The following is a 17,536-nucleotide window of genomic DNA, read 5'->3' as shown; positions in this document are numbered from 1 at the left end:
CAGGCCAGGCTGATGTTTTGGGAGGAGCACTTCTGTGGGCAGGCGTGAGTGCCGGGCACCCCAAGCTTAGCGGGTGCTCCCCTCCGTCCCCCTGCCCAGGGCGGCATCTACGTCTTCACGCTGCTGGACCACTTCGCGGCCGGCACGTCCATCCTCTTCGGGGTGCTCATGGAGGTCATCGGGGTGGCCTGGTTCTATGGTAAGAACGGAGCCCTCAGTGGGACGGCGCGCTCCCACCGGCAAGACCAACGGCTCTGCTGGCGTTGTGACCGGTCAGGCCAGCATCCTCGGGTTGGTCACTGTGGCACCCAGCGGCCCTGCGTCGTGGGCAGCGTGGCATCAGAGCAGGGCTTGGCCAAGGCTGTTCGGTTGGATCTGTGAAGGCAGTTAGCTTGGACGGCACCCTGAAGTTCCTCCTGGGAACTCCACACAGGGCACTCAGTGTGACCCTGGGCTGGGCCTGGAGGAGGAGGGCGCGCTCGGCTCTGGGTGCCGCTGCCGGTGGAGGCAGTCTCTGCGCCCCGCTGAGCAGAGCCCCGGCACCAGGGAGGCAGGGGAGCTGGCTGAGGGGGCGTGTCACTGGGCACGGGTCGCCAGGGCCCTGAGCTGATGGGAGGGAAGAGACAGCAATGTTCAGTGCATGCGCCAACGCTCAGTCTCAGGCCGGAGCTCCTGACTCCGCACGACGGCTCCACCGGACTCCTGACCCCCCTCTCCCGGGTCCAGCACTCATCTGTGCGCTAGGACTGCGAGCCCCTCAGGGTGGGGGACCAGCTGTCGGCAGGTCCACCGTGTCCTGCGTGTCCACCGTGTTTCCCTGGGTGTCCTGATGAGGTCTGACAGCGGCAGAAAGCCGCCCTGCAGAAGCTGTGTCCTTCCCGGCCCGCCGCCCATACCCCTCCCCGGGCTAGCTCTCCGTTTCTCTCCCGGAGCTTGGGTCCTGGTACCGCTTGGCTCACCTGACCAGGCGTCCTTGAGGACGTTCGCCATGAAGGCCCAAGATAACAGGCACACTGCTTGCACGTGCGTGCGCTCCGGCCAAAGCCAGAGGTCTGTGCTGTGCAAGAACCGCAAGCTTGAGGCAGCCCTGGTGCCACGTGAGGGGTCATGGCCTCTGCTTCAGCCCTAGAGTTATAACCTGAAAAGCACTCTAGCGTTGAGAGGCTTAATCGACAAATAGTTCGTATTCCAACAACGTTTTTCCAATTACATTTCCTTTTCTACAGAAAAGGGAAATATCAGCCTCTCTGTACTTTCATTGACACCTGGAGTCAATACCTAGTCTACAGTTTTAGATTGTAATTTCCCCAAATCAGTCCTGAATGTCCATTGGAAGGACTGATGCTGAAGCTGAAGCTCCAATACTTTGGTCACCTGATGTGAAGAACTGACTCATTGGAAAAGACCCTGATGCTGGGAAAGACTGAAAGCAGGAAGAGAAGGGGACGACAGAGGATGAGATGGTGGGATGGCATCACCAACTCGATGGACCTGAGTTTGAGCAAGCTCTGGGAGATGGTGAAGGACAGGGAGGCCTGGTGTGCTGCAGTCCATGGGGTCGGCAAAGAGTCAGACACAACTGAGCGACTGAACAATGACATCCCAAAATAAAACCTCAGAGAAAGAGAGAAAGTGCCTCAAAGGTATTCAGCAGCCATGAGCATCGCAGAGCTGGTGGAGGTCCAGGAGAGAGGGCCTTGCCGCGACCACATGCTCCCCAAAGCCTCTGAAGGCAGAGACCGGGCTTTCTGCAGACAGCAGTTCACACCCAGAGCACGCCGGCCTCTCAGTGCCCTGAGGTCCCTGTGGTCTCCGGATGGGCCGGCGTGGGAGAGGCTGCCGGTCCCGGAGCTGCCCGAGGGGGCCCCGGGGGACACCCCATCTCTGCGGGCCTTTAGGTTCAGCCTCCACCCCGCTTCCTCACTCCCCCTCTGATCCGAGGTCTGGTGATGGGGCCGGGTGTGAAGAGGGAATCCTGCGTGGAGTTGTCTCTCTGATGTCCCTGTGTGTGACTGTCCGCGGGGCGGGAGAAATCAGCGTGAGATCTGGAGAAACTGGCTCATCCAGCTTCTAGCAGGAGCTTTCCCTAGCATGTGATGATTGTGTATGTGTAATGAGATATAGTTCAGCCCTAAACAGTGGGACACTCGGACAGCTGCTCCTGCGTGGGTGAGCGTGCAGGACGCTGTGCTCGGGGACACGAGCCGGTCACAGAAGGACAAATCCCCCGGGAGTCCCGGGAGGTCCCTGGACGGGCCAGGGTCACAGAGGCTGGCAGCAGGATGGGGAGGGGCCGGGCCTCGGCTGGGGAAGGTGAGGAAGGCCTGGGATGGTGGCGGGCATGGCTGCACAGATGACGGTGCTTCAGGCCGCTGAGCTGTGTGCGCACGGTGGTTAGCACGGAAAGCTTCAGCTTACGTATGTTTTACCGTGATTTTTGTAAAGGAAAAAAATGTTCATTACAGAGGGGAGGCAGGGGTGGCCGTGGGCCTTGGGGAGGAGGGTGGGACCCCACAGGCGCTCCCTTGCGGCCGTCAGTGAGGCAGGGTCACCCTGGGGGCGTGCACGGGCGCGGGCGGCGTGACCCCCCAGGCAGCCTGGGCAGCACCGTGCGCCGGGCTCTGGGGGGCCCTGTCTCCGGGCGGGCCGCGCTGACGCCCTGCCTGGCCCCCTGCAGGTGTGTGGCAATTCAGCGACGATATCAAGCAGATGACCGGGCGGCGGCCGAGCCTCTACTGGCGGCTGTGCTGGAAGTTCGTCAGCCCCTGCTTCCTCCTGGTGAAGCCCCGCCCCCTGCGCCCCCTCCGCCCCCTCCAGCCCGCCCACCCTCTGCCCCCTCTGGCCCGCCCACCCTCCGGCCCCCTCCCGCCTGCCCCGGGGCCAGCGGGCGCGCAGGTGCCTGAGGCTGGGGGAGGGACTCCCCGCTGTTACAGAACACCCCCCAGGGGCGGGAGTCCGCAGGCCGGAAGGGCGGGCTGGCCCCCCAAACCCTTGGGTCTCCTGAAGCCATGGCCCCCACCCTGGGCCCACCAAGACAGCCGCGCGGGCGGCAGGGTGGTCCTCACCCGACTGAGGCCTGTGAGCGGCTCTGCCCGGAGGTCGTCAGCCGCCCTCTGCCTGGAGGCCGGGGAGGGAAGTCAGCCTCGGGGTCAGCGGGTGCTCGGCCGCCAGGCGGGACAGGAGTGGACGGGGTTCACACAGTGCGGCCCGGGGCTCCCCGGCACCTGCAGTGGCTGCTTGTGGTCTGGGCTGGGCCGAGCAAGCTCAGGCTCGGGGCAAGTACCCCTGTGGCCTGTTGCGTTGGAACCCGGCCGTGCGTCCACACCACGGCTGCAGGGCCGGGTGGCCGTGGCCAAGTTCCGGTGGCTCAGCACCCCTGACTGTCCCCCTTACGCAATGGGGCCGTCCAGCCCTGAGCACAGGGGCCAGGCAGATGGGGACCAGCAGATCTCAGCCCCCGCCCCCACCCAGCCAGCCCAGCACCCCGGGTATGAGGGGACGCGGGCAGCCCCGACCCCCAAGGGCCAGCAGGAGAGGACGTCGAGCGGAGGCGAGGCTCTTGGTCCAAGCCCACTCAGGGGTCACCGCTCCTGCTTCCAGACAGCGAGGTGTCCCGCTTCTCCCCACGTGGTAACCCGGGGATTACAGGGCAGCGAGAGAGCCCCTCCCATCAGCCCTGAGACGCAGGGGGATGTGGCCCCCAGCGCCGGGCCCGCAGCCCCAGGCCGTCGTGTGGGGGAGCCTCCTCCAGAGTCCCCGCTCGGGAGCTGGCCCCAGCTGCCCCTGACCCTGTTGCTCGGTTTCAGTTTGTGGTCGTGGTCAGCATCGCGACCTTCAGGCCCCCGCACTACGGAGCCTACGTCTTCCCCGAGTGGGCCAACGCGCTGGGCTGGGCCATTGCTGCGTCCTCCATGTCTGTGGTCCCCATCTACGCCGCCTACAAGTTCTGCAGCCTGCCTGGCTCCTCGCGGGAGGTGTGTACCTGCACGGGGCCCCCTCTCCTGCTCTCCCGCCCGATTCGAGGCTGTCGGCGAGGTCAGGTGGGAGTCACAGGCCTACTCCCACTGGCTCGTCTCGGACCAGCAGGAGAGTCTGGAGTGGGCGGTGGCCATGCTAGGCATGAGGGCTAACCCGCCACCGAGACTCCACGCCCAATCCTGGTTCCCTCTGGTCGGCCTGGACTTTGCTCCAGGCTGACCTGGCCGTCAGCCCCTGCCCTGCGCGGCGGTCACCCCGGGCCTGCCCACTGCGCTGGGCCGGCACCCACGGCAGCCCCTTCTCTTCTAGAAACTGGCCTACGCTATCACGCCCGAGACGGAGCACGAGCGGGTGGACAGCGGGGAGGTGCGCCAGTTCACGGTGAGTGCCGCGGGGCGCTCCTCCCGCCCCAGGACGCCGCCGGCGGCCACAGGCGCTGCCGTGGACACTGACTCAGACACCCTGCGAGGGGCATGGCTGGGCGGGGTTAACGGACAGAGAACCTCACTTACGGACACTGCAGGGTGGCTGACTTGGCGCAGGACTCACTGCTCCAGCTTTGTCTTCTGTCTCCTTCCTTCCAACTCTGATGTCTTTATTTCTTCTACTTTCATTAGTCCACTCTGTCACACCTTAACTAACTTCTTAATTTAGACCCTGGATCGTTAATTTTCAACCTTTCTTCTTTCCCCACATAAGCATTCAAGGCTAAGAATTTCCCACAAAATACCCTGGTGGCTGCACTCCATAGCTTTTAACATAGCATTTTGTTTATTATTTAGTTCTAAACATATTTTAGTTTTCGTTGTGACTTCTTCCACCCATGAGTAGCTTGTAACTCTGTCTGAAATCCCCAAATACATGGGGATGGTCTATTTTTTTTGTTATTCATTTCTAAATTAATTGTATTGTGTTCAGACACCTTTTTACCCGTTCTTTGAAGTCTGTTAATGCTCCTTTGTGGCCAAGTACCTACCCAGCTTTTATAAATGTCGCTTGTATCTTTAGATGAGATGTCTTCTCCAGTTGTTGATACACAATTCTCCTTCTGTTCGTTAGATCAGGCTGGTAACTGTGTTGTTCAGATCTTCCACGACTTTGCCCATTTCAGCTCTGTTCGGCCATCAGTAATCAGGAGACGTTTACGGAATATCCTACCATGAAACCATATTTGTCCATTTTCCCCTGTAGTTGTACTGGATTCCACTTTATCTGACCTGAACCAGTTTTCTGGGACTGACATGGGCTCAGGGTTATCAATCTTCCTCGTAACTCAGCCTGTCCTCTCGCCCTTGAGGTGCTTTTGCTCTTAACGTCCTTTTTGTCTAGAGGATATAGCTGCACAAGGTGTCTTTAGAGTTTACGTAAAACGTCTTTTGTAATCTTTTAACTTCCAACTTTGCAGTCATCCTAAAATTTAGGTGTCTTTTGCAAACCTCGAATACACTGAAATATTTTAGTCTGGCAATTGGGCAGATTAATCTATTTACCTTTGTTGGGATTACTGATATAGTTGGGCTTGATTCTGCTATCTTTTTAACTCTGTTCCATTTTTTGATGTTTATTTTTCTCCTCTATTGTCTTTTATGATTGATTTTGGAGGATTTGTTTTCTTATTCTACTCTTTCCTCTCTATTTGAAACTTACATGCTTTATAAATTTTATGCTTGTTTTTAAACTTGTACTATGTGTATTTCTTTTAGGACTTTTTGATGCGGGCCGTTTCTAAGTATTCACTTGTGCGGCTGTGTGTGGCCTCTATTTGCTGACACAGCTCGGTCACGTGGGGGCTTTCGCTGCGGTGCACGGACTCTCTAGTCGTGGCAGGCGGGCTCCAGAGTGCACGGGCTCAGTAGCTGTGGCCCCCAGGTTAGCTGCTCCACAGCCTGTGGGGCCTTAGTTCCCTGACCAGGGACTGAACCCACGTCCCTTGCGTTACAAGGCAGGTCTTACCCACTGAGCCACCAGAGAAGTCCCTGTAACAAGCATATTTCACTTCAAGTATAGAGTTAAGCATTATATGAACCCCCATCCTGATTATCACAAGGACTTAAATTTTCCTCCTATTGAGTAATGATACTACTAATAATTTTGGTGTTTAGTCGCTAAGTCGTGTCTGACTCTTTGTGACGCCGTGGACTGCAGCACACCAGGCTTCCCTGTCCTTCACCGTCTCCTGGAGCTTCTCACTCTTGTTTGTTGAGTCAGTGATGCCATCCAACCGTCTCATCCTCTGCCGCCCTCTTCCTTTTGCTTTCAATCTTTCCCAGCATCAGGGTCTTTCCCAGTGAGTGAGCTCTTAATTAATAATGAGCTATCGTTAGCCAGTGTTGCATTTATGTCTCTTTTAACCCGCAAATTAGGCACTGTTGTTATTGTTATCGCTGTTTTCTCCAGAAACTCCTCTGGACGAGTGTGCACGTCCAGTGTTTATTTATTTGTTCACTGTACATTTTGGCATCTACATCTTTCCTTGCAAGATCAATTTCTTGCCTCTCAAAAAGTATCCTTCAGACAGTCCTCTAAGGGCGTGTTTTTTAATCTGTTTATTTTTAATTGAAGCATAATTGCGTTACGGTATTGTGTTGGTCTCTACCAGCATCGTGTATCTGTGAGCGTCTTTACTTTGCCCTAATTTATGACAGTTTGTGCAGGCATGCGGTTCTCGGTTGAGTCACCGTCTCTCGGCATTCTGACGACAGGGCTTCCCCACCTGTCGCCCCACAGTCCTGCTGGGACGGGGTCTCCTGTGGGCGGGGTCTCCGTGTCTGGTGGGCGGGGTCTCCATGTTCTGTGGAGCGGGGTCTCCTGTGGGCGGGGTCTCCTGTGGACGGGATCTCCTGTGGGCGGGGTCTCCTGTGGACGGGGTCTCCATGGCCTGTGGGGCGGGGTCTCCATGTCCTGTGGGTGAGGGTCTCCTGTGGGCGGGGTCTCCATGTCCTGTGGGCGGGGTCTCCATGTCCTGTGGGTTGGGGTCTCCTGTGGGCGGGGTCTCCATGTCCTGTGGGCGGAGTCTCCATGTCCTGTGGGCGGGGTCTCCTGTGGGCAGGGTCTCCATGGCCTGTGGGCGGAGTCTCCATGTCCTGTGGGTGAGGGTCTCCTGTGGGCGGGGTCTCCATGTCCTGTGGGCGGGGTCTCCATGTCCTGTGGATTGGGGTCTCCTGTGGGCGGGGTCTCCATGTCCTGTGGGCGGGGTCTCCTGTGGGCAGGGTCTCCATGTCCTGTGGGCGGGGTCTCTGTGTCCTGTGGGCGGGGTCTCCATGTCCTGTGGGCGGGGTCCTATGTCCTGTGGGCGGGGTCTCCTGTGGGCAGGGTCTCCATGTCCTGTGGGCGGGGTCTCCGTGTCCTACGGGGCGGGGTCTCCTGTGGGCAGGGTCTCCATGGCCTGTGGGGCGGAGTCTCCATGCCCTGTGGGCGGGGTCTCCATGTCCTGTAGGCGGGGTCTCTGTGTTCCCGGGACCATCCAGCTTCCTTTACCTTTGGGGCTGGTTGCAGTCTCCCTGTCATGTGTCTGAGCACAGATTTCTGTTATTTGTATTATTACAAAACTGTTATAAGTAGTTTTATTTGCGTATCCCTCCCAGAACATTTTGTGTGTCCGGGGTCTGTAAATTCTTATTGTTAGTGAGTTCTGGGAGTTTCGCAGCTGAGTGTTGAACCTCGCCCCTCGCCTCTATGCAACCGTCCTGGGCTCTGTATGTGATCGTCTCCCTGGCCCCTCGGGGTCTCATCCCCTGCCAGGCGTCTTTTAGGCTCTGTGTCCAGGTGCTCCATTGTGCATTGGCCCCCACGTGGCTGTTTCTCATTTATTTAGCCACATGACAAAATACACCCTTGTGAACGACCGTGCAAGCCCCGCCTTGACAGCAGTTCACACCCCCCTCCCTGCCCGCCTTCCTCTGCCCCTGGAGTCAACACCGTCTCGATGCAGCTGGTCGTCTCCTGGGCCTTTTCGGCTGCGCAGTTATGTGCCATCTGTGGGTACCGCTCGATTCCTGAGAAGTGGACTGTTTGGTTTCCGTCATTTCTAACTTTATTGAAAGGGCTCCATGCTGAGTCCTGGAGCTCATCTCTCCACTGAGCGTGGTCGTGCACCAGGATTCATGCTTCTTATACACACAGTCCCCCGAGCCTCTTGGACCTGTGAGCTTACAGTTCTCAGCGTATTTGGAAATATTTGCTGTCATTTCTTCCATTTTTCCTGCCTCATCACCTTCAAGGGTTCCGGTTACACACTTTAGGCTCTTTAATTCTCTCCCTCTGTGTGTTTCATTTCACGTGCTTTCTGTTGCTTTTAGTTCATTAGCTTTCCACCTCGGTAAAGCCCTATCTGCAGATAAGCCCACCCGGCGGATCTGTCATTTCACACGCAGTAGTTTTCACCTGTAGAAGTCCACCCTGGACATTTTATGTCAGTCATGCCTCTGCTTACCTCTCTGGACGTGCAGTGCAGGTATGATCACTGTGCAAGGCCTTCATCTGCCAGTGTTAACATCTGTGTCTGTTCTGGGTCAGCATCAGTTGACTTTTCTCATAAGATGTTGAATTTTGCTGATGCCTTGCATGTCTAGTCATTTTTAACTGAATTCTAGATATTGTGAGTTTTACCACGTTACAGCCTAGATATATTTGTGTTCCTTTATATATTCTGGGGGCTTCCCTCATAGCTTAGTGGGTAAAGAATCTGCCTGCAATGCAGGAGACCTGGGTTCAAGCCCCAAGTCGGGAAGACTCCCTGGAGAAAGAAATGGCAACCCACTCCATTATTCTTGCCTGGAGAATCCCATGGACGGAGGAGCCTGGAGGGCTGCAATCACTATGGTCACAAGAGTCGGACAGGACTTAGCGACTAAACCACCACCAGATATTCTGGGGCTCTGTTCTGGGTCATGACTGAGTTACTTGGAGACACTTTGATCTCTGGGGTCTTGCTTGTGAAGACTTGTTAGGTGGGACAACCGCAGCATAGGATGTGGGGCTCACCGCGCTCCTGATACTGGAGCAAGACCTTGGGGAACACTCTAGTCAGTTCCCTGAGACCCCTGAGATGCTGCCGCCTGGCTGTGGGGCAGGCTCAGCCCCCAGTCTCTAGGTTTGGGAAATGTTCCCCGAGTCCTGCTGGGAGGGTCTCTCCGGCCTCGAGTGCCTGAGCGTTCAGCTGAACCCTTGTGTCCCCGTGTGGATACCCAGGGCTCTGAGTGCTGCGCCCGCCCCTCTGGAGCTCCATCCTGTGGACTGCAGCCCCTGGGGCTCTCCCACGCTCACCCCATCTCACTAGCCCCTGGGTTCACTGCCCCCCCGGGCTCCCCGCCCCACGCTGCTGCTGGAAAGTCCCTGGAGGCTGCAAGAGGGGGCAGCTGGATGCCTCATCCTCCTGGCCTTTCTCGGCGTCTCTGTCCTTTGTCATCCAGTCTCCTGCTGTCTGAAAATGCATTACATATATATTGTTCATTTTAAGTGGTTTTGGATGGTGGAGTCTATTAGGTCCCCGTTACTCCATCTGGACCAGAAATACCATTGTTTCTCCTTCTTTTTGGCTGCGCTGCGCTGCCCAGCTTATGGGACCTTACTTCCTCATCTAGGGACTGAACCCAGGCTCTCGGCAGTGAAAGCCCCAAGTCCTAACCACTGCACCACCAGGGAGTCCCTGGACCAGGAATCTCTTTGTCTGTCTCTCTGGCCATTCTCTCTGACACTGCCCGCCCACCCCCCGTGCCCCCCGCTGTGAGAGCTCCATCACCTCTGACACTGCCCCGCCCACCCCCGTGCCCCCACTGTGAGAGCTCCATCACCTCTGGCACTGCCCCGCCCGACCCCCGTGCCCCCACTGTGAGAGCTCCATCACCTCTGACACTGCCCCGCCTGACCCCCGTGCCCCCGCTGTGAGAGCTCCATCACCTCTGACACTGCCCCGCCCACCCCCGTGCCCCCCGCTGTGAGAGCTCCATCACCTCTGGCACTGCCCCGCCCGACCCCCGTGCCCCCACTGTGAGAGCTCCATCACCTCTGACACTGCCCCGCCCACCCCCGTGCCCCCGCTGTGAGAGCTCCATCACCTCTGGCACTGCCCTGCCCACCCCCGTGCCCCCACTGTGAGAGCTCCATCACCTCTGGCACTGCCCCGCCCGACCCCCGTGCCCCCGCTGTGAGAGCTCCATCACCTCTGACACTGCCCCGCCCACCCCCCGTGCCCCCGCTGTGAAAGCTCCATCACCTCTGGCACTGCCCCGCCCCCCCGTGCCCTGACTGTGAACGCTCCATCACCACCCCTCCGGTGCCCCTTCACTGGCAGGGGCCTTGTTCGCGTCTGCTCGGGAAGCAGCCTTGGCCTCTGAGCTGTGCGGTCTGTGGCCGTGCCCCCTCTAAGCCGTGGCTCACACGGCTGCCCAGCTCCCTGAAGGCCGCCGCTCTCTGGTCCAGGGGCCGGAGCTGGAGTTTCTGGCTCCTGCTGCCCACTGCTGTGTTTCTGGTGTCCTGGTCTCTGGCACGCGGCTCAAGCTGCCCCTGTGGGACCTCTGGGAGGCCTCTTCTCCCTCCCAAGAAGGTTGCCTTGGGCTCGTCCGTGGCTGGGACAGAGGGCCGCTTCACCCCGGGGCTGGGTCCCAGCTGAGGGTCCCCCGTGTGCCCCCCACCCTGGCCTCAGCACTGGCCTGAGGTCACCACGCAGCCACCGCCCCGGCCCGGCCCCTGCTGCTCCGTCCCCGCCAGGCCCTGCCCTCCAGCGGCCTTTGGGGCTGTAATGTGTCCTAGGCCGGTCCCCAGAGGGCGGGGGAGGGCCCTGCGGTGGAGCCGCCTCTCCCCCCGCCCCACCAGAAACAAGCCCTGCACGTCTTTGTTTGGAAATGCTTACAAATACTCAGTTCTTGCCATTTAGAGCAATCGAAGGCTTGTGCTCAGAAACAGGCTGAACTAACAGCTGGGTAATCACAGACGATGACATCTGTGGACAGCTAAATAGGGGCCTGTCCACCTCACCCGTCCCCCGAGCCGGGAACGAGGCCGCATCCCGCACCTGCGGGGTCGCACAAAGCAGCCGGCACTGCGGGGCGTGGGGCTCCCCCAGGGGCGGGACTGGGGGCCCCAGGAGAAAGGCTGCGGGGCGCGGGGCTCCCTTGGGAAGGGACAGGACCGGAGGCCCCAGGAGAGAGGCTGTGGGACATGGGGCTCCCCCGGGACGGGCCCGGAGGCCCCAGGATGAGGCCACCGGGGTCCAGGGGGATCGCGGGTTGCGGGCGGGCGGGCGGGCTGGCTCTGGGACCCTCCCAGGCCTGTGGCATCTGGTGTCTGCCCACAGAGGAGGCCACGGCGCCTGGGGCCGCAGGGCCGTGTTCTGGCCGCTCAAGGCCGCCATGCTCTTTGTGAAGCGGTGACTTGCCTCCAGGAAGCGACGGGGCGTCAGGTCTGTGGTGCCCAGGAGCCACCCTGGTCCCCGCCCCCCCAGCTACGGCAGGGCCCCCAGTCCGGGAGCCGCCTTTGTCCAAGGGGCACCTCACTTCGTGTCCCAGCAAACCCTGTTTCCTTTGCAGCTCCGCCACTGGCTCATGGTGTAGGCGGATGGAGGAGGAAGGAAGACCTGCTGGGCGCCGGCGGCGAGGATGAGGGCGAGGAGGGCCGCCCCGGACACGCACGCGTCTTTCCCTGGACGGGCCGCACCCTCTGTGCCCTGGGGGCTGACCCGCCGTCCACCTGTCGCTGTGTGACCCCCTAGTCTGTGCTCATCCCGCAGGTAGAAACGACTGCGCTGTGTTCCGTGCGTTAGAGCCGCCGCCTGCCCCCCGCCCCCCGCCAGCCCACCAGGGCCCCCTGGAGCTCAGGCCGCGCTGCTGGTCCGAGTGTGGAGGAGAAATAACAATAATTATAGGTTACGGGTTCTCAGCTGAGAATCCCAGCGCTCGCAATAGCTTCCTAGACCCTCTGTTTTGCTCATATTAAAAAAGCCAAGTGTCATGTGTGGCCTTCTTGTGCAGCCGTGAAATGGGAGAAGCCACACAAAAGGTGATGCAGCATGTCCACACGCCCCACATCACATGGGTCCAGTCCGAGCCCCACGGGCGGGGGCCTGGGTGGGAGGCGGAGGCGCTGCCTGTTTCCTTGTGGCTGAGAGAAGATTCGGTAAAACCTGTGTGGACCCCCACTGTCCCGCCTGACGTGGGTCCCAGTCAGCTCGCGGTCACCGTGCCACGGACCCCCAGCCACAGAGAAGGTGAGCTTGCCAGGAGCAGGGGTGCCCCTGCGGCTTAGCCTGGACCCCCCCAACCTTAGGAGGGAGGCCCCGCCGGAATCTCGGCTCTTGGAGGCGCCTGTCTTGGCAGCCCAGCCGCGGCTCTGTTTTCCTTAGGGAATGGCTTTCAGAGGCGCCTTGAGCCGGGGGTCAAACCCACGCTCAGAAGGCAGGGCAGATTTCTGAAGCCTGTTGGCCGACACTGTTGCTGAGGTCGCTGGAGAGGATGTCAGGCTCTGGCGCTGCCATCCACAGGGCGCATGGCCGTGGTCCAGGGATGCCCTGCTGGCCACGTGCCCGGGGCCACAGGGAGGCTGGCGGACAGGCCCACGTAGCCCTCTCAGCCGTCGCTGGGAGCGGCCCAGGCCTGTGGAACCGGCTGCTCAGGGGAGCCACGGGTGGACTGGCGCGCGGGTGCGGGTGTGGCCGGGAGGAGTCAGGGCCCCGTCCTTCCCAGGAGGGCTGAGCACTCGTAAAAACACCCGTGGTGTCTGCATCCGTCTGCGTTCACGGTGGCCTCTTGTGTGCTTCTACCAACAATAAAGAAACCCGCGGGAGACGGCCAGGGCTGTGTGGCCGCGTTCCTGCCGGACGGCGTCTCATCCAAGCAGCCGCCTCGGGCCCCAGCCCCAGACCCCCTCCCTCGAGAACCCCCTTCACTCACCTCCGCCCGCCTAGAGGGCACACAGCCCCGTCCTCCCAGGTCTGCTGGGCTCAACCCGACCCACCCGTGGCCCCACTGCTGTGTCCCCCTGTCCCCCCATCTGTCCTTCCTCTCTCTCAAGCCCTCGTCTGCCCAGGCAGCTCCCCTGCAGGCTCCCCGGGGGTCCAGACCCCGGCCAGGCAGGCTGACCGCGGCTACTGCCCAGCCCGAGCACCTCTTCTGGGGACACGACACCAGAATCCTGAGTGGCTCCCTGCCTTGGTCCCTAAGGATCTCTCGTCCACTCTGGAGAAAGAGGTCCTTCTAGACGCCCGTCAGCTCTGGCCACAGCCCAGAGAACAGCCCTGTGGTTTGTCATTCTGCTCGGATGTCACCTCTAGGGGTCTGCTCTGACCTCTGCTTCCGGGTTCTGCCCCTGGTCAGTGCTCATGAACCCCCACTCTCCCCAGCAGGTTCCCATGGAAGGGAGAGTGCTCACTGTCTCCCCAGTTTGAGCAGGAGCTCCCCCAGGAGCAGGGGCTGAGCTCGTCTCGTGCGTTTCTGCCAGTGTCAGAGCTGGTACACAGTGGGCATGGCACTCGATTTATATTTACAGATGAGTGAGTTAACAGGGAGGGGGTATGGGTGGGTGGGTGGTCGGTGGGCAGATGGATGGTCGGTGGGCGGATGGATGGGTGGATAGAAGGAAGAAATGGAGAAAGGAGGAAGGAAGAGGAAAAATGATGGGTGAGTGGATGGATGATGAGTGGACAGATGATGGAGAGATGGATGAATGGATGGATGGAGGGCTGATGGGCAAGTGGTTAGAATGATAGATGAATGGTGGATGGATAAATGGTGGATGGATGGATGGATGACTAGATGCATGGATGGATGGGTGGATGGGTGGGTGGATGGATGGATGGATGGGTGAGTGGGTGGATGGGTGGGTGGGTGGATGGATGAATGGGTGAGTGGGTGGATGGATGGATGACTGGGTGGGTGAATGGATGGATGGATGAGGGGGTGGGTGGATGGGTGGGTAATTTGTGTGTACTTGAGTGGATGGACAGGTGGGTGGATAGGTGGAAATAGATGGTGGAAGGTGTTCTATTACATCTAAAGGCTGTCATTTTGGTCCAGTCTCACACACCCCAGTGGGGCTAGCCACCTGAATGCTGCGTTTGATGTCTGTTCTCCAAGGGGAGGTCATGCTCTTTAATACAAGTGAAACGTGTCAGTCTTGAAACACCTGAGTACGTGTTTTCTTCCGCTCTGAGTGGGTGCGGAAAGGCCGCCTGCGCCCCTGCTCTGTCGACGGGAGGCCTCGGTTCCTCCATCCACACTCCGCTTCGCCATCGGACAGATGCGCTTTGCCCAGTGACCTTTAGAAACAGTCTAGGTGTTACAGCCCAGAAAAGCCATGTGATTTTTCCTTGGAGAGGAGCATTTTAATAAAGGCTGGGCAACAGTGAAATCGGTGATTTAAAGGGTAAATGGATCCCTCCGTGTTTGGCTTTCCTTGGTTTTGCTCCACAGTCCCTGCTTAATCTCTGTAGGCGCACCTGACCAGCATCTTTACCCATCTCCTGGTCATGGACAGCAGGAAAGGTCACCTTTTCTGAGACGGTTAATTAGCAAGCCCCATGTTCCATGGTCCTCCCCGGAAGATGCTGCCGTGTCCTGACCTTGAGAGACCAGCTGGCTTCCCACCTCCTGCCCCCGAAGGACCCCAAGGGCCCGGATACCACCCACAGAGCCTGAGGCACCGGAACCTCCCAGCTGCCCTGGGTCCTGCAAACCAACCCCTCACCGCGCATGGGTACCAGCTGGCCACATGGAAGGTCCATTCACCTCTGGGAAAACAGAGCAAACGCTGACAGTCACCCTGGCCGCCTCCCCACCCTCTGGCCTCAGGTGACAGACAGGGCCAGGCGACTGGGCCGCCCCTTCCCAGCGTCGCGGCCATTCCACAGGATGGGAAGCATCCAGCCACCCTGATTTAGTGGGTCTGGCCTGACTGGTTTTTTTTTTCATTTTAACAAAATAGAAAATATCAGAGTCGGTTACCCTGACGGGGGCAAGCTCTGCTTTGTGAAACGTGTTTCAGGCATGTACCTTATCTGCCTGACAGCATCAGAGAGAGAGAGCTGGAACGCCAGAGGCAGAGGTGCTGGGATGGGGAGAGAGGCAGGCCCTGCAGGTCGGGGTCAAAGGCGACCCCGCAGTCCCCTGGCCCTGCAGGAGGCCCATGTCTGCAGCCCCCTCTGCGTCCCTCCTCGAGTGCCGGCGGGCAGCTTCCACGTACACAACAGAGCTTAAGAATCGAGTCCATATCGACTCGGCGCTGAACACACTTATCTAGAATTTGAATAATTTTACTTATTCCAGGAGCTAAGTTCCTCTTGTATGTGCTAACGCATTTCACTCATGCCTAACTCTTTGTGACCCCACGGACCGCAGCCCTCCAGGCTCCTCCGTCCATGGGGTTCTCCAGGCAAGGATACTGCGGTGGGTTGCTATGCCCTCCTCCAGGGGATGGTCCCAACCCAGGGATCAAACTCCAGTCTCATTGTTTCCTGCTTTGGCAGGTGGGTTCTTTACCACTAGCGCCACCTGAGAAGCCCAAATTCCTCTTTGCTTCAAGTCATTTGTTGTGTAGGCAAGAGTTCCGTCAGAGGGGACATTTCTCTGGGTTAAAAGTCGCCTGCTTCTGTATTTACACAGCGGTGTGCTTGACTAGCTTGATCCTGCTGGATCAAAGGTTAATATCTGGAGCAGTTTTTCAAGAAACATATTCAAAGATGGTATTACGATCCATCAGCTCTTAAATGCTCTTATATCCTTTAAGCCTTGTTCACACAGAAACTCAATGTAAAATTCTAAACCGTTCTACTACACCAGAGAAACCTTAGAGCTGGAAGTCTCCTGCAGGTCCAGCTCCCCGGGGAGCCAACGAAACCCCCAGGAGGGTGACCCTGTTGGCCTGGGTGCCCCAGGCTCCAGCTCCGGGGATGGGGCCAGGCCAGCTCACCCTTCACTTCCCGGCAGGGACCGTGGCTGTTTGAGGAGGAAGCTGGAGAGGAAGGTGAGGGCGGGGCTGGCCCAGCACGCAGCCTGGGTGAGGGTCCCGACCTCCGGGGCCTCGGTCCGCCCACCTGCTGCAGCGGCCGCTGAAGGGGTTAAAGTGTTAGGATGAGGGAGGTGCTGAGAAGCCCAGCCTGGCCGGTGACAGCGTTGTTTCCTGCGGCTCTCAGTACCCCAGATGGTGAGACGACGCTTTGTAACTGCTTCCCGGTGACGGCGGGCACAGAGAAAAGTTGTTTTCCATCCAGTCAATTGTTCGTTTTTATGGCTCTGTCTGATGTCGGAAATACTAATGGATCTAACCCTTATCTGCCGGGTCCCCCCTCTCTGAGCGCGGCACCGCTCCCTGTGGGCACGTGGGGACGCCGGGCACTCTGGTGACATCTGTGGTCCCCACGTGGACGCAAGCGCTGGGTCCTTGGGGGCGAGGGTGCGGCCTCGGCCAGGGGGGCCCTGCCCATGCATGGAGCGTCGCCGACCGCTGACCAGGATTGAGGAGGGAGCGGGTGAGGCTGGGCGCTCGTGGGTCCAAGGCGCGGCCCCCGCTCCACCCTGCGCTGAGAACGCTTGCTCAAAGCCTTGCCTCCAAGAGCCCGCCCCTCACACTGCGACTGGGAAAGGCCCAGAGGCGATGCCCCGGCAGGATGCAGGGAGCCCAGCGGCATCTCCAGCCCCGAGGAACCCTGCAAGGCCTCTGGGTGCAGGTCTGAAGTCAGGTTTAAACACCCGCTCTCTGTGCTAAGACTCTTCAGCTGGGGAAAAACCTGAGACCTCCTGGTTCTCAGGTGGAAGGAAACATCCCTGTGTTTGGACTCAAGTCAGGAAACTTCCTTGTTTCAGGAAAACAACAGACTTTTTACCAAGAAAAAAAAAGGCTTTCAAATTAAAACTGCACAAAATGAGATTTACGTGAAAGCGGAACTAGGAAATTCCAGGGGACCCCGGGCTGCAAACAGTCTTTACGTTAGAGCCTCAGACAAGACCCCCCAGCCCGCACACCGGCCTCCCACCCAGGACCGGAGCAAACAGGGTCAGAGATCGGGAACCCCCACCCCGGAAAGGCCCTGGCTGTCTCCGAGCCGCCAACCACCATCTGGCCCCTGGGGTCCCTGCGTGGCTTCTCCTCACGTCACCAGACCCAACACGCACCTGCCTGGCCTGCCAGGGGTCCCTTCACGGTCCCCCCAGGAGGGCGTGGCTCCCACCCCCCACCCCACCGCCCAGGTGGCCCCACCAAAGCCCCCACCCCGGCCCTGCAGAGGTCTTCACCCCCGGGCCAGGTGGGCCAGGACCGGCCCCCGCCGTCTCCCACTGCCCGTGGAGCAGACCATGGGACCCTCTCCCCTCCCCACACCGCAGGCCTCCTCTGTTCCTGGGGTCCTGCCGCCCCAGGGGATCTGCAGGCTCTGACGGTCTGGCTCGTGGAGACGTCCCACCACACAGACGCCCCGGCCAGAGCCACCCCGGGCAGCGACGCGGTGTGGGCACGGGGTGGGTGGCGGGGACCGCAAGGCCCACGGGTGGGGGACAGACAGCGGCCCAGAGCTCAGGAGCCTCTCCCAGACACCCCGAGAGGCAGGGCTGCCCACCCACCCTCCACCCCATGG

The 17,536-nt window shown here is 59.6% G+C and overlaps 1 protein-coding gene across 1 annotated transcript in view; it reads left to right on the top strand.

Moving 5' to 3' along the window:
* The window catches only part of SLC6A3 (solute carrier family 6 member 3), a 33,678-nt gene extending 21,764 nt beyond the window's left edge, over positions 1-11,914 (top strand). The window contains 6 exon segments of the mRNA XM_065905415.1: positions 100-199; positions 2,678-2,778; positions 3,807-3,974; positions 4,288-4,336; positions 4,339-4,359; positions 11,505-11,914. Coding sequence (XP_065761487.1) covers positions 100-199; positions 2,678-2,778; positions 3,807-3,974; positions 4,288-4,336; positions 4,339-4,359; positions 11,505-11,686 — 621 coding nt within the window. The 3' untranslated portion in view covers positions 11,687-11,914.
* Positions 11,915-17,536: the final 5,622 nt, after the last annotated feature.

The sequence above is a fragment of the Muntiacus reevesi genome, chromosome 14, assembly GCF_963930625.1.
Source record: "Muntiacus reevesi chromosome 14, mMunRee1.1, whole genome shotgun sequence".
Lineage (NCBI taxonomy): Eukaryota > Metazoa > Chordata > Mammalia > Artiodactyla > Cervidae > Muntiacus > Muntiacus reevesi.
The sequence above is the reverse complement of the archived record's forward strand: the minus strand, read 5'-3'. Positions and strand labels throughout refer to the sequence as shown.